General features: G+C 46.8%; 1 protein-coding gene across 1 annotated transcript; it reads right to left on the bottom strand.

Moving 5' to 3' along the window:
* Positions 1-5,370: 5,370 nt before the first annotated feature.
* Nfatc2ip (nuclear factor of activated T cells 2 interacting protein) lies at positions 5,371-22,199 on the bottom strand. Its single transcript, XM_032892677.1, has 8 exons — positions 21,709-22,199; positions 20,996-21,068; positions 18,437-18,557; positions 17,784-17,864; positions 17,506-17,692; positions 9,907-10,051; positions 9,674-9,783; positions 5,371-7,672 (listed from the first exon to the last, which is right to left on the bottom strand). Exons 1-8 carry the CDS (start codon positions 22,075-22,077, stop codon positions 7,514-7,516), a joined length of 1,245 nt encoding a protein of 414 aa, XP_032748568.1. The 5' UTR covers positions 22,078-22,199; the 3' UTR covers positions 5,371-7,513.
* Positions 22,200-22,946: the final 747 nt, after the last annotated feature.

The raw sequence follows: 22,946 nt of genomic DNA, 5'->3' as shown, positions 1-22,946 counted from the left end.
CCGGAGCCCTACTGGAGAAAGTCACCCGGTGCAAGGTTGAACACGTGACCTGCCACCGACTACGGAAGCCTCCAGGGTTTCTTGGGCTCCTGCGCTATGGTAACCCGACGCTCGTTCCTACTTCCACCAGCAGCCTCCAGGGGGCCTCGCAAGTTGGCGAAGTCTAGCACCCTAGATGGAATACCCGTTTATCTAATTTCACGTCATCACATGAGATAGAGGATTATTTGGAAATAATACATCTCTACAGATGCTAGTGAGTAGTTTCCTTTTTCTTCTTCAGTGACTGATGGCTCCATTGCTCAGTAATTGTTGGACAAATAGCGGTGAGCAGCTGCCTCCTTTTGTTTACCAACCACGAGCTTTCACTGTCGACTTTTAGATTGCTTTAGAGTCAGGTGTAGTAGCGCATGCCTTTAGTCCCAGGACTCAGAAGGCAGAGGGAAGGGGATCTTTGCAACTTCAAGGACAGCCTGGTTTACATAGCGAGTTCCAGGTCAGCCAGGGCTACATACAGAGACCCTGCCTCAAACAAAAGATGCCTATCTATGGCCGCAACGAATTTTCCTCCAACCAACCAAGACTGGTGTCCACGCGCCCTCTGGTGTCTCTCCTGTAGGACAGGCAGGGGCTCAGAACCAACGAACTGCAATGGGAAGAACCAAGACTAAGTACCCCCCACCAGCCCCCCTCACAGAAAACCCGGCTGGCGATGGCATGCGCCTCTAATCCTAGCACTAAAGAAGCAGAGGTAGCCAGTCTCTGAGGTGAAGGCTAGCCTGGTCTACAGAGGGAGTTCCCTGATGACCAGGGCTACACAGAGGAATCTGTTTTAAAACAACAACAAATCCAATCTGTCTGGTGGTACATACATGCCTTTAATCCCCTTAGTCTTGGGGGGAAAAAATCCCACAAGGTGTGATTTAAGCCTTTAAGCCTTTTTTATCTCAGCACCCGTGGGGCAGAGGCGCTCGTGCGCGCTCTCTCTCTCGCTCTCGCTCTCTCTCTCTCTCTCTCTCTCTCCTTTTGACTTGTTTTTACATTTTTCTTGCTTTTATTTTCTTCCAAGGTTTCTCTGTATAACAGCTCTGACTGTCCTGGAATTCATTTTTTTGACCAGCGTAGCCACCAACTCACAGAGATCCACTGGTCTTTGCCTCCAGAATGCTGGGATTAAAGGTGTTTGCTGGCAATCACCCCACCCCACCCTACCCCACCCCACCCCACCCCACCCCTGTTGCTAGTTTCCTTAATATACATAAATTCTGAAAACAAAATACTATAATCCTATAAAAATACTACTTTGTGATCCTACTTCGAGAACTGGGGTATAGTCCAGTTGATAGTATGTTTGCCTAGCATTCTTAAAACCCTGGGTTCAAGTCCCCAGTATCTCATTCACCAGGCCAGTGGCAGAAGGTAGGAGGAGGAGGATTGGAAGTTCAAAGTGGTCCTTGATTCATAGCAATAGTTAAGTTTAAGGCGAGCTTTGCTACATAAGACCCAGTCTCAAAAAAAAAAAATTAAAATTAAAGATCTCTCAGTCAGCACTGAGGAGGAAGAGGCGAACTGAGGCAGTTTGAGGGTTTGAAGACTGGACTGTATTGAGAGTCATAAGCCAGCCTGGACTAGATAATGATAGGGGAGGGAGGGAGAAGGGAGAGGGAGAGACACACACAGAGACACAGAGGGACAACACAGAGACAGCAAGACAGAATTCAAAAATCCATAAGGGCCAGCAAGATGGCTCGGAGGATAAAATACTTGGTACCAATGCTGACAATCTGGGTTCTGTCCCTACTCAAATGGTAAAGAGAACTGCCTTCCACAAGCCGTCCTCTACCTCACACATGTGCCACGACATGCACACAAAATAACAATTTAGTAGATTAAAAGTTTAAAGCACCGTTAAATGGAAGAGGCATGGCATAATAGGCAGCCTACTGCATCACTCAACTCAAAGGAAAACCTAGAGGCTGGATACAGGCACCTATCATCCCGCACGCTCAGGAGGCTGCGGCAAGTGGATCACTTGAACCCAGAAACTTGAAGCTATCTGGGCTATCTAATGAGTGTCTCAAAAAAAAAAAAATTAAAATCATGTTGGCATTTGAGAAAAGCCGAGAGTCGGTGGCAGACAGATTGAAGAGAATTAGTAGGTGGGCAGTGGATATGAATGAACTCACAGAGATCCACCTGCCTCTGCCTCCAGAATGCTGCGATTAAAGGTGTGCACCACCACTCCCCCCAGGTTGCTTGTTTTCCTTAATATACATACAATCTGAATACAAATTACTATCCTCCTAGGAAGAAGATAGTGTTACCACCAGACTGCGAGCAGGGCATGGGATGGAAAGGAGCAGAAAGGCCCCAGTGTGAGAACAAACTGAAGTTAGAAGCTTCCGGGCTACAGATCAAATCCCCATCAGAGGTATGGGGTTCAGACGTGGTGTAGATAAGGAAGAGGAAGCAAATATCAAGGGGGAAGCTTGCAAGGCTACAGATGCATGGCATGGGGAAGCACTTCCAGCATTAAGACCCCAGGCCCCATCCCTAGCATCACAAAGCAAAGTATGAAGTCTAATTGGAACATAGCTCAGTGGTACAGCACCTGCCCAGCCTAAATGAGGGCCTGGTTTTCACCCTCAGCACAAAAAGGGGACAGGGGTGACACATTCTTTCTGGCTCATTCACTAACATGCATGACAGTGGGATTCTCTGAGACATGAAATTTATTCCTTCAGTAAACTTTGGGAGGCAACAACTGTGTGTGTGAGATCATGAACACCGGGCTAGACATGGTTGAAAAGAACAAGACAGTGTTTGCCGGGCACTTACAAATGGATGGGAAAGCAAGAAACAGACAACCAAATAGAAGTAGAGGCAGCTAGAGCCTTGCCTCATGCTATAGTGAGACGTAAAAACAATGTGGCCAGCTCTGCAGAAGCTTCCAGGAAGAAGTGACCTCTGAGTTAGAAAGTTTGGGGTTGGGGAGATTAGAGATTGCAAAGGAACATAAGGGTAAAATAGCCCGTGTGGTGACACACATCTACAATCCTGAGTTAGAGGATAGCCTGGGTTACACAGAAAAACCACTGCCTGGTGTGCTCATCAGAGAAAGGCATCCTAGGCTCCTCCTCAGAGCACTCACTCTGCAGTCCCATGATCCAGTGAATGCACACACGTTTTATGAATATGCATGTATGTCTGCATGTATGTATATGCCTGGTGCCCTCCGACGTCTGAAAATGATGTGGGATCCCTTTTAACTGGAGTTAACAGGTGGTCGTGAGCCACCACGTGGGTGCTGGGAACTGAGCCTGGGTCCTCTGCAAGAGCAGTGCGTGCTCCTTACCTCTGAGTAATCTCTCCAGCTCCCTACCTAGTTCTTCTGTTGTTGTGGTAGTGGAGTTAGATGTCTCACTCTGACACTCCTGCTGGCCTTGAACTCACCAAGATCCCCCTGCCTCTGCCTCCTGAGTGCCAGGAATAAAGGTGTGTACTACCACAGCTGGCCCTGTGTGAGTACAGGCCACATGTGTACAAACGCCCACAGAAGGGGTTGGGGATTTAGCTCAGTGGTAGAGCGCTTGCCTAGCAAGCTCAAGGCCCTGAGTTCGGTCCTCAGCTCCGAAAAAAAGGAAAAAGGAAAAAAAAAAAAAAAAAACCACCCGGAGAAGCCAGAAGCGGGCACTGGATCCCCTGGGTTGCGTTTCAGGGAGATGCAAGCTGCCTCATGTGGGCGCTGAGAGCTGAGCTCTGGTCCTCTGCAGCAATTACTCTGCCACGGAGCCATCGCTCCAGCGTTTTACCAGGATCCCAGGGCACTATATACACACTCAAGTATGGCAGTCGCATGAATTTCCTCAGGTCAGGCCCGCCTGTGTCTAGATCTGGCTCTGCAGTAGGTGACTATGGCAGGTTCTCATTAAGCTTTAGTTTCTCTCTAATACTTCTGCTTCATAGTGGGGCTCTGAAGAATGAGATCATAGAAAATGCCACCCATGACCCGCAATGCCGAGTTAAATGTTCATTGAAGATCCAAAAGAATAGTATTTTGTTGGGCTGGAGAGATGGCTCAGCGGTTAACAGCACTGACTGCTCTTCCTGAGGTCCTGAGTTCAATTCCAGCAACCACATGGTGGCTCACAACCATCTGTAATAAGATCTGATGCCCTCTTCTGGTGTGTCTGAAGACAGCTACAGTGTATATAACAAATCTTTAAAAACAAAAAAGAATAGTATTTGTTAAGTACAAGGGAAAATTGGAGGAAACTAGACCTTCTAGCTAAGGAGTCAAAGGTCCAACCACATGGCTGAGCAATCCTACAGAATTCAACAAGCTGGGGACTGACCCTAAAGCCAAGAAAGCACACTACTCCTGAGCTGCGGCTGTAGCCCAGGGCTTTGTTTTGAGACAGGGTATTAGTGCACTGGCCAAACTGGCCTTGAACTCACTCTATCCCAGGCAGGCCTTGAGCTTTCTAACACCCTGCCTCGGCCTGCTGAGTAACCAGGATTATAGGCCTGTACCACCAGGCCTGGAGAGCAGTTAGGTACATATTCATGCCCCTTCCACCCCTGCAACTGGACATCTGGGGAAACTAGTCCACTGCCCAATGGGAATCACTAATTTTCTGTTTGCAATAGTCACATCTTTTGTGCTGCTGTAAGTGACAGAAACCCTTAGGTTAAGTGATTTCAGCAGTTATCTGAGCCTTGTGGAACTCCTAAGGTATGGCACAGAGACGAGACACAGGTTCCCTGTCTGTGTTCCCATTGAGTTCTAGTACTGAAAGTCTCTGTGTCCATAGAACCTACCTCCAATTGTCAGGAAGGAAGGAAGCAGAGGCCTGTACACAGACAGCCTCTACAGATGTCGCTGGTAAGGCAGCCCTTACCACTTCCACCCTAGGAGGCTGAATTACACCTAGCTCAAGTCCTTTTGATACCTCAGGCGATATGAATGCTATATTAACAGTTACACCATGTTTTTCAGAGAGTAGTGATGAAGAAGAATCTGTATGAGTTCTGGTACAAATATTTTCCCATATATAAAAAATTAGACAGGGTCTTGATGTGTAGCCCAGGCTAGCCTCAAGTTCACAAACCTACTGCTTCCTAAGCGCTGAGATTACAAGTAAGGTAATCTCATGGCCAAGTTTCCATCATAATTTTGACTCATTGTTAAGTCCATGGTGGCTCAGACTCTCAGGACTGTCTAGAGTGTCTTCATTCTGAGAGTCTTTGTGTGGGTTAAAAGCTGTGTATTTTGTTAACCAAGGAAAGGAAGAATGGGTGTGTGGGAATAACTAACGGTTCCTATCACAAGAACATCAACTGGGATCCCATGAGAGCCACAAAGACAGAAACCAGCAAGTGCTCTCCCTTTATTCAGTTGAGATTGGATACATATTAGTGTGTTCAGACTCATTAATGGGCACTCAAGACCTGAAAGACCTGGAAGTCATAGTATATCATGGATTTTTTAAATGTTACAAAAGTCAAAGGAATAGCATATATTCTCACAAAAAAAGGAGTTGACATACTTTTGTGAAAATCGGACCACATATTAGTAGATTAATTTTACTTTAATAGACAAAGCTTAGAAAACTGGCTCATTATAATTAAAAATAAAAGTTGTTCTCCCCCACAAAGGTGCATTTCAGACAGTTTATAAGTAACATACAATAGTCAGCAACCAGCACAGCCCAGAAGCAACCAGTGAGAATCAGGGTTGAGGGCTCAGAACAGTCTACTTACACCAGGGTAGACCAGTTAGAACTCTAGTTTCATTAGTGGTCTCAATATGAGAGAAAAAAAAAAACAAAAAAACAAAAAAAACCAACTATGGAGCTAACAGAAGAAAATCAAAGTTTCTTAAACTAGCCTAGAAATCCAAAAGTATCAATCCTGAGATTCTCCACTAGAGTCCCTCCCACTCTTGAAGCTCTTTAGTATTTTCCTTTAAAAACAAAACAAAACAAAACAAAACAAAAACTTCCTAACAAAAGCCAACTGTCTACATTAAAATTAAGAATGTCTATTTGGTGAAAATCCCCTGGATACACAAAGTGCTATTCTGAGGGGTTTTTTTGCAACTGCCCAGAACACAAGCAACTCCTCAAGGAAAAGAAACACACACAAAAGGAAGCCACCTCACGAGAAAATAGCAGCTAAACAAAGAAAATCCAGAAGGCGGCCATGCATAAGAAATTGTCATCAGTAAAGGGACATTAAGATATGTGGTACTTTATACACACCAACTGCCAAAATCAGGATTTCAACAACACCATGCTGGTAAGGATAAGGAAAGAGAAGTCCCAAGAAAGGCCAGTCCACATTCTAAAGAAAACTCTGGAGAAACCGAGAGGAAAAAATGAGCCTGTATAGCCCACAGTCCCAGCCTGGACAAGTACAGCAGAGCAGGACCTACCGTGGCCCAGAGGGGACACATAAGATATTTGCTGTGGCCTGGCATAGGTTCCAAGGAGCTGGAGACTCAGGCTTCCCCCACTTAAGGCAATGTGTGAGTAAAATCACCTAATGTCACAATGTGGCACCCACAGATCAGAGCAACAACGGATCTAGAAAGTGTTAACATGGCTAGACTGTTACTCACTCTGAGTGAAGACAGGCGGTCTATTGCACAACACCGTGTACATACAGTAAAACCACATGCTTTCAGAACTTTCTCTCATATGGACATTCATATTCGAAGGTACAAATATCCTAGGTAGATACTAACAGGAAAGAGTGTGAGGGAGGAAGACCAAGAAGTAGAGAGATCTCACACTCAACAGCTGCATGTGCCTGAATGTGGCTAGGTGTCCATGCCAGGAAGTGTGTGCCAGACCCTGGCTAGAGTCCCAGCAGAGTGGATATGCAGGGCGGGACACGACTAAGACTTTTAAACTGACGCACTTTCCTACCTAGTCCTCAGCTTCAGCATTATGTCATCGCCTGTATATCTTCCTGCAACCGAGTGTCCCCACCAGGGAATGTACCTCAAACTGCATTCTCAGCCCCCGAATAAGAATGAAAGTCACTATTGGCCCCAGCTGTGGCACAAACCCCAGGCATGGACATCCAAAGCAATGCTCATTTAGTTCAACACACTGAACATAGGCAGCTTCACAGAACAGGTATCTGATGAAGTAAAGGGCACTAGTGAACGTGAAAGGGTAGGGAAGCCAAGATTCCTTCTCTGTGCCCCAGGGGATGCCAAATACAGCATAAACATACACACAGTCATACAACTACCAAGTAGTCACCTGCTTGACACTACAGTCTACTGGAGGCAGGCCAAAGGGAATGCTTTGGTTTTGCCTCAATTTCATACATCCTTAGCATGTGCAGAGTCCGGGGTTTGATCCCCAGCACCAGAAATAAATAAGTAAACGAGTTCTAGTTCAGCTTCTGTTAGCCCTTATGGGGCAAGAAATAATAATAATGAAAGTGGGAGCTAATGTCCACATGTCTTGGCTCTGCGTCTGATCACAGTGAGGGAGCTTCAGCCCCAGACTTCGATGAGATCTCCAGATTCCAGACCCAGATCAGTCGGCAACTCCTTGCCTGAAAGCTTTGTCCCATCAAAGAAGAAGGAGAGCTTGTGTCCAGAGAGTCCCATGGCTTCCTCATAGTGTGACATGAGGACCTTAAGAGGAGAATCCTGCATAGAGACACAAACAACACATGCAAAAATGTGAAAGGCAGGCAGGAGAACCTACAGGGACAGACAGGACATGGGACAGTGGCCAGGAGCAGTGGTCTCGGTCTCTCCTCACTCTCTCTCTCTCTCTCTCTCTCTCTCTCTCTCTCTCTCTCTCCCTCTCTCTCTCTCTCTCTCTCTCTCTCTCTCTCTCTCTCTCACCACACACACACACACACACACACACACACACACACAGTCTTTCAAGTTCAATGAGCTAGTAAGTTTATTCCCCAGCACCAAAACAGAAAAGTTAACTTTTAGCCAAACACGCAACACATGCCTCAAATGACAGTATTTGCAGGGTGGAGACAGAAAGATCATAATTTTAGACCAGCTTGGGCTATCCAGTGAGTCTTAAGCTAGCCTGGACTACACAGTGAGCTTCAGACCAGCCTGGGATACAAATTGAGTCCCAGGCCACCCGAAGAGACCTGACTGAAAATAAATTGAGCAAAATAAAACAAACCAAGCCATGACACAAGGAAGACAAGGGCACATCAGGAGACTGAGAACCCTGAAGGGGAAGGCAGGCCCCTCTCTGGGATAAATAGACTCTCTAAGCCTCAGTCACACCCCTCTGAAACAGAAGCACGGACAGAACAAACAGATTCTAAAGTAAGTTGTTCTGTGACTTAGAAAAGTGTTATGGCTTGAACTGTGTGCCCCACAGACACCCAGCCATATACAGGTGAATGGGGCCTTGATAGATTTAGAGCCTCTGCAGTTATATCTTTTTTTTTTTTTTTTTCCGGGGTCAAGGACCGAACCCAGGGCCGCTCTACCACTGAGCTAAATCCCCAACCCCTGCCTCTGCAGTTATAACCAAGGTAAGATGTGGTCACACCTTATTCAGATGGCTAATCCATTATGATTTAGGTCTTCACAAGGGAAAACAGAGTGTCACCAGGAATAAATACACCAAGGAACTTTGGATGCTACCAAAGCTATAAAGAGAGAAAGAGGGTTGGGGATTTAGCTCAGTGGTAGAGCACTTGCCTAGCAAGCGCAAGGCCCTGGGTTCGGTCCCCAGCTCCGAAAAAAAAGAAAAGGAAAAAAGAGAGAGAGAGAGAGAGAGAGAGAGAGAGAGAGAGAGAGAGAGAGAGAGAGAGAGAGGATTCAATTCAATGTGGAGCTTGAGTCTAAAGAACTGTAAGAATCAATTTCTGTAATTCCAAGCCCATGAGCTATGGTAGAGGCATCCTACATTAAAAATAAATTAATTAATTTTTAAAAATCCCCAAAGGGGATAGGAACTCCACAAGAAGACCAACGAAGTCAACTAACCTGGACCCTTGGAGCTCTCAGAGACTGAACCACCAACCAAAGAACATACATGGGCTGGAGCTAGGCCTCCCCACACATATGTCACAGATGTGCAGCTTGGTCTGCATGTGGGTCCTGAACAACTGGAGCAGGGCTATCTCAAAATCTGTTGCCTGACGGTGGCCTGTGTTCTAGCTGGGCTGTCTCACTGGCCTCACTGCGGGAGGACTCACCAAGCCTCATAGAGACTTGAAGTGTCAGGGTAGAAGGATACCCAGGGGGTCCCCACTCTCTCGGATGGAGGGAAGGATTGTGAGGGGGTGACTGGCAAGGGCACAGTGAGCAGGATATAAAGTGATTAAAAACATAACAAAACCCCCACGTCCTTTAGGTGTTCCCCAGGATGCTCTCAGCTGCAGCCTCCACTCGGTCATCATGGACTCTCACCTCTGGAACCATAGCCCCAATTACCCCTTCCTTCTGTAAGTTGCCTTGGTCATGGTGTTGTATCAAAGCAACAGAAAGTAACTAGTACAGAACAGAATTCTTTCTCTTCATGACCTAGACTGTGTAGGCACCAGGAACAGGGGCATCTGCAGCAAGTCAGGTTAGGAGGCATTCACTGCTTGGCAACTGGCCAACTGACAGGAGCCCGGCTAAGGAAAGAGGAGGGGCATGGCCAGCACTTCTACTCACAGGAGATAGTGAGATCTCCAACATCTGGTGTTTCTCCTTCCCCTGCACCCGGAGCCGAAGCTCCTGGGATGTCTCTGTGTCCTCTGAAGAACTTGCTAGCACCACACAATCTGTGGAAAGCAGGATTGAGGTAACAGTGAAGTGGCAGGAGTACTGAAGTAGATCCTGCCTCTGGAACTTTGCCACCCATGGCACAGTTTCTGCAAGGCCCCTCTTCCTTGTCTTCTACTCACCAATGATGTCAGCCACTCCAAGCTTTAGGGTCCTAGGGGTGGCAGTAGGGGACAGCTCTGTCTCTCCAAAGAGCAAAAGAATCCTGTTTGGGGACACCCCAAGATGACTGGCCATGTGATCCACCACATTCTGAAGGGGCTCCGACTAGAAGACAAAAAAGAGAATCTTCCAGCCTTGAGACTCCGCACCCCACCCCTGAGCCACCACCCCAAACATGTTTCTGGCCTGGGCTACTTGTGAGATTCTTCGTATTTACCTGGCAAACTGTGGTCCCGGCAAGTAGCACAGAGACATTAAATAGCTGAGGCTAAGGACATAGTTCAGTCAGAAAGTGCCTAGCATGTGAGCAAGATTTGACCTTGGGTCATCTGTACTACATGGAAAGCTAGGCGTTAGGGGTTGGGGATTTAGCTCAGCGGTAGAGCACTTGCCTAGCAAGCGCAAGGCCCTGTTGTCCCAGCTCCGGAAAAAAAAAAAAAAAAAAAAAAAAAAGAAAGGAAAGCTAGGCGTGACAGGTAGCACCTGAAATCCCTGTGCTGAAGAGGTGGAAATAAAGAGCGGCACCAGGGAGCTACCGGTTGAGGAAGAGCCCATCTCAAAAAACCAATTGATACTAGATACCGTCCTCTGGCTTGTACAGGCGCATGCATGCATACACTCATGCACACACACCAACCCCATGCACTCAGGCACATACCCATAAAGACAGCACAAGCATACATGCACACACACACACACACACACACACACACACACACACACACACACACACACAGAGCAATAAAGAATAAGTGCAGGCATGGATTTGTGGATTAGAAGGTAAAGAGGGAATGGAGGTACAGCCTCATCTGCACTCCAGACACTGCTACTACTTGGTTTTTCTTAAACCAAGACATCTAGGAACTCTCCTGTTAAAGATTTGGTAAACTCATTGTTTTCTCTCAGTGCTAGAGAAGGAGTCACATAAGCTATGCCAACTTCTCTGTCAGTGAAACACAACTCCAAGCACTCGTCTCTGTTAGACGTACCCTAGAGAGCCAAAAGCACACGCATGAGGCCACAGGCTGCCAGTTTGCAAGCTTGGGCTTAGCTGCTTGCCCATGTTAGGTCCGTGTTCACGAAGGCTCATTTCTGCTAGCACTCTTGAACTGATCACCCTCCACAAATATAAACCTTTGCCAGGAAGCTGGGGAGCTCAGGATTATTGTGTGCTGTCTGCCAGGTCCAAGGCAGTAAGACCATAAGAGAGAATCACAGGGCCCAGGAAAGACAGAAGCAGAAGACTCAGCCTAGAGGATTCTCTAAAAAACAACAACAAAAGCTTCAGGTGCTGGGGAGATGGTCCAGTGGTTGGACACCTGCTGCTAGTCCAGAGGGTCTGATTTGGGTTCCCAGCACTCATATAAGGCAGCTCACAACGGTCTGTAACTCTAGCACCTGGGCATTCAATGCTTCTACTTCTACACTACTTGTACTCCTGTGCATACGCCCAAATGTAGACACACACCTAGACATGTTTGCTGGGGGTTGGGGAGAGGGTTCTTTGTCAAGAAAAGGTTTCTCTATGTAGCCCTGGCTGTCCTGGAGCTAGCTCTATAGACCACACTGGCCTCAAACTCAGAGATCCACCTGCCTCTGTGCTGAGATTAAGGGCACACACCAATGCCACCTGGTAACACCTAGACATAATTTAAAAAATAAATCTTTCATCGGATTCCATTACAGATGGTTGTGAGCCACTATGTGGTTGCTGGGAATTGAACTCAGGGACTCTGGGAGAACAGTCCGTGCTCTTAACCTATGAGCCATCTCTCCAGCTCCTAAAAAGTAAATCTTAAAAAACAAAAGCTTCATTGTAGGATTTAAATAGGTTTGGCCCCCACAGACTCACGTGTTTGCATGTTTGGCCACAGGGAATGGCACTATTAGGATGTGTGGTCTTATGGAGGAGATGTGGCCTTGTTGGAAGAAGTGTATCTCTGTGTAGGTGGACTATGAGGTCTCCTATGCTCAGTCTCTGCCCAGTGTGGAAGACAGTCCCCTCCTGGCTGCCTTCAGATATAGATGTAGAACTCTCGGCTCCTCCAGCACCATGTCTGTCTGCATGCTACCTGCCATAATGATAATGGTCTGAACCTCTGAACCTGTAAGCCAGCCCCAATTAAGTGTTTGCCTTTGTAAGAGTTGCCTTGGCCATGGTGTGTCTTCACAGCAATAAAACCCTAAGACAGAAGTTGGTACCAGGGACTGGATATTACTGTGAGACCTGACCATGCTTTTGTTCAAAGGAATGTGGATTTTGGGACTTTGGAAAGCAGTGGAATGCTTCAAGTGGGGCTTAATAGGCCAGACTAGTAGAAACATGGAAGACAATGGTGCTGAGGGTGATTTGAACTGTTGGGGTCTGGCTCAAGAGGTTTGAGAGAAGAAGAATTTTAGTATGTGGCCTACAGACTGTTCTTGTGATATTTTGGTGAACAATGTAGCTGCTTTTTACCCTTCTCTGAAGAGTTTGCCTGAGGCTAAAGTGAAGAGATTTAGATTAATTGCACTGACAAAGGACATTTCAAAACCTGGCATGGACTCTATCCTGTAGTTATCCTATCCTCTAGCTACTCTATCCTGTAGTTACTCTAGGCTGTAGTTACTCTAGGCTGTAGTTACTCTAGGCTGTAGTTACTCTAGGCTGTAGCTCTCTCTCATGAAAAGTGTCTTGATCAAGCCTGGCAAGCTTAGGAAGGAAAAATACAAAATGTGTGGTTCATTAAAGGGGAACCAGGAAGTGGAGTGGAGCAGAATTCTGTGCTTAAGGATATTAAATGGAATTAAGGGACTAGTGACCTCTGGGCAAGATCACACACAGATAAGCTTATTGTTTATGTGTCTGTTGTCATTAGATGAGGTTAGCCATTATGACCTGGTTACTGTTTTTCTTTGAAAATAAGGACACACAATTATGTGTCAAATTGACAATGGATGGATTGTGATAGCTACTCTTTGTTGTCAACTTGACTATATGTTGAGATAAGATTATTGTACACACTGGGTGGAAGAGAGGGTGGGGAGGGATCATACAAGTAGGGAAGAAGAGAGCAGCTGGGGCACGGAAGCAATCTCTAGGACCCAGAGGTCTGGGATGAGGAGAACCCCCAGAGGGTCCTAAGGCAGCAAGGGACGACTCTAGTAGAGATTCCTAGCAGTGGGGGATATGGATCCTGAAGCAGCCACTTCCTGTAGCCAGGCAGGACTCCCAGTGGAAAGATAAGGACAACAACACGCCCACAAAGCCATCTTTAGACTCAAAACCTACAAGATGTGCAAGAACATAGATAGAGCAGAGTCTAAGGGAATAGCCAACCAATGAGTGTCCCAAATTGAGACCCATCCTATGGGCAAGACCCAAGCCCCAACACTATTGATACCGTTATGCTTGCAGACAGGAACCTAAAATAACTGTCTTCTGAGAGGCTCCACCAAACAGCCAATGGAAAGGGTTGCAGACTCACACCCAAAAAGTAGATGGAGCTCCAGGAGTCTTGTAGAAGAATTGAGATAAATATTGAGGGAACTGAAGAGGACAGGGATTCCACAGGAAGACTAACAGAGTCAACTAAACTGGAGCCTTAGGGAGCTCCCAGAGACTGAATCTCCAACCAGAGAGTGAGGAGCACCGTTGGACCTAGGCTCCCCGCATACATGTAGCAGATAGAGCTTGCTCTTCATGCAGGTCCCCTAAACAACTGATGTAGGGGCTGTCCCTGAGCCTGTTGCCTACCTGTGGAACCTGCACCCCTAAATGGACAGCCTTGTCTGGCCTCAGTAAGAAAGAATGTGCCTAGTCCTGTAGTGACTTGATGTTGACACGCAGAGTGGGGGCTTCCCCTTCTAAGGGGAATGGGGGAGGACTTATGTTAGGGGGTCCTAGGAGGAGAGGAATGGCAGATATTGGATTGTAAAGTTTATAAATAAATTTAAAAAATATTGTGCATCGTGTGAAGATTGTCTTTGAATTATTCAAATGTGGATTTCTGGCTGACAGAGCTGAATGGAGACCAGACTTTGGTGTGGTTCTTCACCTGGCTGCATCATATCTTGTAACACTCCCTCCAACACCTCATGATTGGTTTAATGAAGAGTTGAATGGCCTATAGCAAAATAGGAGAGGAGACGGGACATCTGGCAGAAATAGAACTCTAGGAAAGGGTCTGAGGGAGGAGATTCACCAGCCAAATGCAAATGAAGCAGCAGGTACCAGTACTCAGGAGATAACAAGCCACAAGGTAAAACATAGATTAGTATAATCAGGCTACTTTAAGTTATATGGTCTAGGGCTGGAGAGACGGCTCAGTGGTTAAGAGCACTGACTGGGGGCTGGAGAGATGGCTCAGTGGTTAAGAGCACCCGACTGCTCTTCCAGAGGTCATGAGTTCAATTCCCAGCAACCACATGGTGGCTCACAACCATCTGTAAAGAGATCTGATGCCCTCTTCTGGTGTATCTGAAGACTGCTACAGTGTACTTATATATAATAAATGAATAAAATCTTTAAAAAAAAAAAAAAAAAGAGCACTGACTGCTCTTCCAGAGGTCCTGAGTTCAATTCCCAGCAACCACATGGTGGCTCACAACCACCTGTAATGGGATCTGATGCCCTCTTCTGGTGTGTCTGAAGACGGCAACAGTGTACTCATATAAATAAAATAAATACATCTTTTAAAAAAAAAAAAAGTATATGGTCTAGATGGAACAAGCCAGCTAAGGTCAAGCTTTCATAATTAATAAAAGATCTCTATGCCATTTTTCAAGATCTCTGGTGTCCCAGAGATTCCCCAGAGACAGTTCTGAGGAACTACATCTGGAATGAACTGCAATCCAGGACTTATAAAAGACCTTATGAGAAGGAATTAAAGAAAAGCATAGTGCTACACACATTTAAATCCAACTCTCAGGAGACAGTCATGGAGATCTCTGAGTTCAAGGTCAGTTACAGAGCAACTTCCAGGACAGCCAAGCTTAGGCAATGAAGGAAACCATTTGTCTTAGTTAGGGTTTCATTGTTGTAAAAAGACTGTGACCAAGGCCACTCTCAGACAACATTTAACTGGGGATAGCTTATAGGTTCAGAATTTCCTGCCCATTATCATCAAGGCAGGAACATGGCAGCATCTAGTCAGGCATGCGCTGGAGAAGCTGAGAGTTCTTTATCTTGTTCCAAAGGCAAAGAGAAGACTGGCTTCTAGGCAGTTAGGATGAGGGTCTCAAAGCCTACACCCACAGTGACACACTTCCTCTATACCTACTTGAACAAGGCTATACCCCCTAATAGTGCCGTTCCCTGACCCCCATAGGCTTCTTCAAGCACATGAGTCTATGGGAGGGCCATACCTAAACTTGGCATAATACAAATACTTTTAGTCCAACTTCAAAAGTCCCATAGTTTATAATAGTCTCAACAAAGTTAAAAGTCTCTGAAATTCATGCAACCCCTCAACTGTAATAATCCCTTATAAAATCAAAATAAAAAAGCAGATCAAATACCTCCAATATCACAGGACATACATTACCATTCCAGAATGTCATAGTGAAGAAAAAATGGACAAAGCAAGACCGAAATCTAGCTGGGCAAACTCCAAGGTCTGCATCTCTATGTCTAATGTCACTGCAGTCTTCAGATCTCCAACTCCTTTCAGTTTTGATGACTGCAACAAACTTCATTCTCCTGGGCTGGCCCCACTCCGTCAGCAGCTTTTCCTTGTCAGGTATCCCATGCTCTGACATCTCTAACATCTCGGGGTATCTAAGGCAACTTCAACATCACAGCTTCCTGTCTCATGTCGGGGATTCACACCTGATCTCCCGGGCTCCTCCAAAGGGCTTGCTTAGGTCACTTCCCCAGCTCTGCCCTCTGCAGGAGTAGTAGGCTCTGGCTGACTCCACTCCACTGCTGCTGCTCTCGGTGGTCATCCCAGTACTGACATCTCAGTACACTGGAGTCTTCCCCTGCAACGAGGCTTCACCAATAGCCCCTCATAGGTTCCCCTCATGGTGCCAAGCCTCAGCTTCTTTGCATGACCCCTCAGTCCTGGGTCATCAACTGCAACTGAGGCAGCCCCTTCACCAATGGCCTTCCCTGGCCTCTCACAGTGCAAAGCCTCAGCTGCTCTTTATGACTCCTTCATGCCTTCAAAACCAGTACCACTTGGGTGATTCTTACACATTACCAAGTCCAGCTGCAGCATGAGGTACAACCTTGGCTCTCTGGAACATCTCAGAAAACACTTTCCAGAAGATTTCACCTCAGAGATACTCGTCTCCAGTACCAACTGTCCCAGTAGCTCCTTCTATTCTTGACTCTAAAGCCAGAGCCACATGGCCAAAGCTGCTGAGTTCTGCTGCTTGCTTGGGCTGGAACATGGCCGTGGGATGCCAGCCAAGGAAAGCGGCTACCAGGGAGTAGAGCCAGCCCAGGAGAAAGAAGTGTGCTGCATCAACAAAGCTAAAAAATAAAGTCGGACATCAGATCTGAAGATGCAGAGTTCGGAGTTTGCTCAGCTGGTTTTGATCTTGCTTTGCCCCAGTATTTCCTCACCATAACATTTTGGAATAGGGATGTATATCCTGTGATGTTGGAAGTATGTGTTCTGCCTTTTGATTTTGATTGTTTAGGGGATTACAGTTAAGTGATTACATGAAATCTCAGAAGAGATTTTGAACTTGGGACTTTTAAACACTGTTGAGACTGTTATAGACTATGGGGACTAAAACATTTTGCATTATGTTATAGCTACAAGCCTGTGGGGGACCAGGGAGTGGAATGTGGTGATTAAATAGGTTTGGCCCCCACAGACTCACGTGTTTGCATGTTTGGCCACAGGGGATGGCACTATTAGGACGTGTGGCCTTATGGAGGAGATGCGGCCTTGTTGGAGGAAGTGTATCTCTGTGTAGGTGGACTATGAGGTCTCCTGTGCTCAGTCTCTGCCCAGTGTGGAAGACAGTCCCCTCCTGGCTGCCTTCAGATATAGATGTAGAACTCTCTGCTCCTCTAATACCACGCCTGCCTGCATGCTGCCATGCTTCCTGCCATGATGACAATGGACTGAACTTCTGAAAATGTAACCTAGTCCCAATTAAATGTTTTCTTTTATAGGAGTCGTCTTGGTCATAGTCTCTTCACAGCATTAAAACCCTAACTAAGACATTCATAGAGATCCAGTGTATTTTTGTGTATGTGTTTGTTTTTTCAAATAGGGTCTAGCTGTCTGGTTCATGCTGGTTTCAGACTCTAGACCCTCATGTCTTCACCTCTCTTGTGCTGAGATTACAGACATGCTAACCATTATGCCTGGCCTGAACATGGTATGCCTAAGGAGCCTTGAAGAATGGGTAAATTTTGCCAAAAAGAGATAAGAATGAGGAAAAATATAGACAAACAGAACACCAAGTGCCAAGGCATGGAGAGATGAAGGAAAGGTGGGTGGCCCCAGAGAGCATGATGGGAAGGAAGATGGGTTCCTCCCGCTAGTATACTACCATTTCAATACCTGTCTCTCCAAGGGAAGACACTGATCCTGCCTATGGTGAGTCCAAGTACTCACCGTCTTGACAGGCAATCTGACTAGGTCAGCCCGGCACCGGATCTTGAGTGTAAAGAGTCGAGGGTTCTGTGGCAAGACAGACCCTTCCACTAGGACCACCTCATCATCTGTGTTCTGAAGGGCTGGACTCTGGTGCTGCTTGGGGCTCAGGCAGGACCGGAGGTCTTGGAGACGCTTGTTCACTTCCCTGGGTATAGAGAAGACATTGGGACAATTGAGGTTGAAGATCCTCTCAAACTGCCCTTCTCCACTACAGCCGAAGTCCCCAACCCCAGCACCTTAACTTCTGGAGCGCCTCGGTATGCTTTCTGCTTTTGTTCCTTGATGACGGTTGGGGCAAAGGAGAGATGTCCTGGTCCCTACAGAAAGAAGAGAAGGGCAGGATGGCAGCGAAGGAGATTCCAGCACACGCTCCCACATGCTCCCCTTCACAGGCTGGCGACTTCCAGGAACCTAACTAAGAGTAGAGAATCTAGAGGAAACCTGGCAGCATTCTTTACCAGAAGACATGTGTAGTAAGAGACATTGTTTTTATATGTACATGACCCCAAAATAAGGAATGGAAACATCTCGCTTTAGGAAAATGTCGATTATTCAACAGACACCAGGCACTAACTTACTAAAAAATTCAGCTACTCAATGATTCTCAAGTATTATGAATAGCCCCATTTTACAGATAAGGAACAAGCAGCAGAGAGGATAGGGTCAGCTGGTGGAGGAGTCTGAGTCACAGCCTACACCACTTCCATCACCATCCTAAGGATGGTCTAGGTCCTGTGCCACTCTCCAGGATGAGCCACCCTCCTCTACATGAGCCCCATCTTGCAACACTTTTCCTTGGCCTTTTGGAAGCCACCAAGTCCTGTTTCCTCAGCCTATCTTTCCAGTGCCCTTCCTGCTCCTAGGGCCTTAATGCCCTAGTCTTACTCACGGAAACTCTTCCATTTTCTTTTCTTCTTTCTCATGCTTCTTCCTCAGCTTCTTTTTCCAGGGGGAACCTGGAGGCAGGGCATCCTCTGAGGGAGGACTGCCAGAATCTGTCAGATCTGCTTCTAGGAGCAGAGAAGAGAGAGGAAAGGGTTAGCTAAAAGATGATTGGAGAGGCCAAGAAGAAACAAGTCAAAGGCTTTAGGAAGGAACAGAGGAAGCCAGGATTGGTGGCACATGAAAATCTCTGCTGGAGAGGCTGAGACAGAGGTCAGGAGTTGGAGGACTACAGACACTCTGGAGTTTTTGTCCTTTTGAGTTTTGTTCTAAGAGTGGGTAGACAAGAGGTGGTGGTGTAGTTCAGTGATAGAGCACATGTCTAGCATCCAGAGGCCCTGAAAACTGAGTTCAATCCCCACTAACAAAAGGGTGTGAAGGTGCTAAAAGATAGGAGGCACATATAGCAGTTTAAATGTATATGTACACATGTATAAGTGCATGTCTGAGTGTGTATGTGTACATGTAAAGACCAGAAGTCAACCTCCAGTATCACTCCTCGGGCACCATGCATCTGACTAGACCAGGCTGGCTGGCCAGCAAGCCCTGGAGACCCACCCACCTCCAACTCTCCAGTGCTGGGATTTCCAGCACTGTCACCAAATTCAGCTTTTTTCCACCTGGATCAAACGCAGGTCCTTAGGGTAACACAGTAAGCACTTTACCGAGCCATCCCTTCAGCCCCTATGTAGTTCTTTCTAATATTGGACAAGTATGTGAGGGTTTTTTTTTTAAATGTTTACTTATTTACTATGCTTTTAAACTCACATGTTAAAAAAACTCACATGTCTGTGAGGTGAATGTAGCATATGGAATTCACAGAGCAACCCTCAGGGCTTGGCTCTTTCCTCCCACTGGGGACTCTTGGGACTGAGTGAGGTTTTCGGGATCGCTCAGCTAGCTCTTTTACAGAAAGAGCCATCCCCAGCCCCATTTATTCTTTTTTCACTACAACACTCACTCACACCTAAGTTTCTTTATGATGCTCAGTATGAGCTGCTCTTCATTCAGTTCTCACAAAATAAAGACCGGGCAAACGGAACTATGATGATAAACCCCACACGGGAGTCTCAGTCAGAGACAAGATTGCCTCCCATGTGTCTAAAGTCACAAGGTCTAAAGGTGCTTTTGGCTGTCACAAGAGTGGGGTAGAGAGTGCTACTGACAGCTAATGACTAGAGGTCAGGATCCTAAAATTGCTGTGTATGATGTCCCCTAAGTAAAGAGTTTTCCAATTTAAATTGTCAGTGATGCTGACGTTAAGAAACACTGTCCTAACTAAATGTGGGAGCTACTATAAGACTGAGATCCTGCTTTTTTTTTTTTTCCTTTAAGACTTATTTACTGAGGAGAGGGGGGCATTGTTCATGCCATAGCAAACATGTTGGGGTCAGAGGACAATTTTCTCTCTCCTTTTACCCTGTTTCTGAGTCAGTGTCTCCCATTATTTTCGCCACTGGGTTTATGGGCTTCTAGCAGTTTCCTGTACCCAGCATGAGTGGCATCATTACAGGGGTGGACCACCCTGTCTGGCTTTTTATGTGGGTCTCAGGTGTCAGGCGTATGTGGCAAGTGCTTGTACCCATTGAACCATCTCCCCAACTCCAATTCCACACTTTTAAGAACCTTCCTGAGATACCCTGCTCTACTGGATATCGGGGCATCTTTTATGTCATACTTCTACATTCCAGGTGCTATCCTAACCATGTACAAGGCAAACAAAATATACATAAACCCCTTTAGTTCTCACCAAAAATCATTTAAGATAGGTCCACTATTATGCCCATTTTCCTCATGAGGAAAATTTGCCCAAAGTCACGGTTATGAAGGATTCAAATACAGGCCACATGATTCCTGAACTGGTTCTTAATCAGCCTACCACACTCCCTCACCTAACAGAAAGAAAGAAGTCTTGGTTCCAGGCCTTTGCAGACTGCATCACTCCCTATTAGCCTTGACTCTTAGTCACTGGCCTTATTAAAGGGTTGCAAAAACTTATCAGTAGAGAAGAATAAAGAATGGGCAGTCCTGATAAAAGTCAAAGGACAGTCTTCTGACTCTAGAGTGTTCCCAAGGAATGGAACACTGTAGGAGTGCTGGTGTAACAAGATGTCACAAAGTCTCAGCACTCTCTTCACCCCTATTATGATAGCACAGATCAGAATGGCTAGGGGGAGGTACTTCAAAAACTATACACTAACATATACTTATACCCGTGACTTCTGATTAATGAGCCAGCTCCTTTCTGGACCATCACTTTCCCCTAACTCAGATACAGGAATCCATTTTCCCAATGCCACTTAGAATCAAAAATGTGTGTCAACTGGACAGCACCTGAAAACCATTCTCCAAACCCTAGATTCCACTGAAGCAGAGAGAGAAGAGAGAGGGAGAGAGAGGGAGAGGGGGGGGGGAGAGAGAGAGAGAGAGAGAGAGAGAGAGAGAGAGAACATCACTGACTGCAGGGATGTAAAGTCTAGGATACTCCCTCCAAGCCCACTCTTACCATCTTCAGGCTCTGAGGGACAAAGTTTCAAGAGGGATGAATTATCAGGAATGAGGTTGAGGCTGCTCTGTACCTACAAAGACAAAGGGGGAGAGGAGGTGGGTTTCACATCCTGCCAACTCAACTCAAGACAGGAATGGTTCTTCCCTCGATTCTAGCACTTGTCTTCTTGAAGGCCTCCAATCTCTAAAGGGCATCTAGGAGGCCATCTTCCCCATGGTCCAGTACCCTCCTCCCACCCCGTTTCCCTAAGGCACTCTGAGGGTGCAGGCTTAGTTACTCCTTCTAAACTACCTCTAAAGCCCTAGCCCTATGGCTCACCCTAATATCTAAGGATACTGTGTTCCTGGGAACACCCAGTCCTTTCTAAATCCCCATAGACCTTCCCATGCCACCCCCCAAAAATATCCAACTCTCCGACTCCCTCTAACCCCAAAATCCAGCATGCCCCAAAAATACTAGTCCCCGGTCCTTCCAGATCCTCTCTGGTACCTAGTCCCTCAGCTTTCCTCAATCTCCCTCAGCCTCCCTCTGCCCGAAGATACAATCCAGGATAACTCCATACATCTAACATTACCGGACTCCCTCGTATCCCCAATCTATAGGTATCACTCACACACACTCTCACACACACACACACACTCCCCCAGACCAAACCCACCACGCCAGTCTTAGCACTCCCTCAACAACCCTCCTTGGGGACCTTGCTGCACCTTTCCGGAGTACACAGGAACCACCGGCGCCTCCCCGGGATCCAGCAGCCGCCGCCGCCGTCGGACCAATGTACGCGGGGCTCCTGCAGGCCCCTCGGCCGCCCCTTCACTGTCACTGTCGCTGTCCTGCTCAGGTGCGGCCGGTGCGGGGAGGCGGGCGACAGGCACCTCTCCTGGGTCCGCGACCACTTCCAGAACCTCTTCGTCGCTGTCACTGACCAAGTCCACAAGCACGGTGTCTGGAATGAGCCTAGTCGGAGACCGCGGGGCGCGAGGACACCGGCCACGGGCGGCTCGGGCTCTCCGAGCGCCTCGGCCAGCGCGGCCACCGCGGGACCTCGGACCACGTCTTCTCAGGGGTTCCGCCATCTCTCACACAGCTTCCACAAACACCGGCCTCTACACAGCCGCCCGCACCCTACATTAGCGTCTGTACCTTTCATTGGACGAACAGCCTGCCGGTCATCACCTCTTCCCGCCCACACGCTCTGGATCCGCCTGTCTACCTTTTCATTGGTCAATTTACCTGTCTGTTATCTACCCTCCACTAAAACAAAGGCGCCAAAGATTCCAATCCCTTTGGTACAATCAAAAGAGGTTTTGACTCTGTACAGTTCACCCATTGGCTAAATTTCCTTCTGACCCAGCCTTCCCCAGGGCCCTCCCATTGGAGAAATCCATTTTCCTGGTTTGTGAAAGACTGGCGCATCCTGGGAATTGTAGTCCTCATACTCGGAAGCCATAGGAAAAGCTTTGTGAGCCCAACATTAGAAGCTGAAGACCATGGGCTGTAGATTCCTTTTGTGTCCTCAACCTCTGTGTAGCAAGAGTTCCATTCAACACTAAACACTTTCATGCATGTCACCTCGGAAATCCTCTTCAAACACAATATCAACACAACATATCATATCATAACACGAATCAGAAACACTTTTTAAGGCAATTACAAATTAAAATAAGAGACCTATTTCTTTCTCCCTTTTGCAGAGAGGCTTCCTTTGGGCTCCTCCTTTTTCTGACCATTGAAATATAAATGCTTCCTCGGCTTACAGCAGGGTTACTCTTGATAAAGGCCTTGCATTTACTACACCTTGCCTACAGAACCCTGCAACTCATCTACACAATGTAGTACAGAGTTCAAGCTCATGATTGTAGATTGACTGGGAGCTGTGCCTCGAGGGTCGCAGCCAGCACAACATGCTATGCACACTTAGCTAGTTTGGGAAATGATACAACTT

The sequence above is a fragment of the Rattus rattus genome, chromosome 2 (genome assembly GCF_011064425.1).
Source record: "Rattus rattus isolate New Zealand chromosome 2, Rrattus_CSIRO_v1, whole genome shotgun sequence".
Taxonomy (NCBI): domain Eukaryota; kingdom Metazoa; phylum Chordata; class Mammalia; order Rodentia; family Muridae; genus Rattus; species Rattus rattus.
The sequence above is the reverse complement of the archived record's forward strand: the minus strand, read 5'-3'. Positions and strand labels throughout refer to the sequence as shown.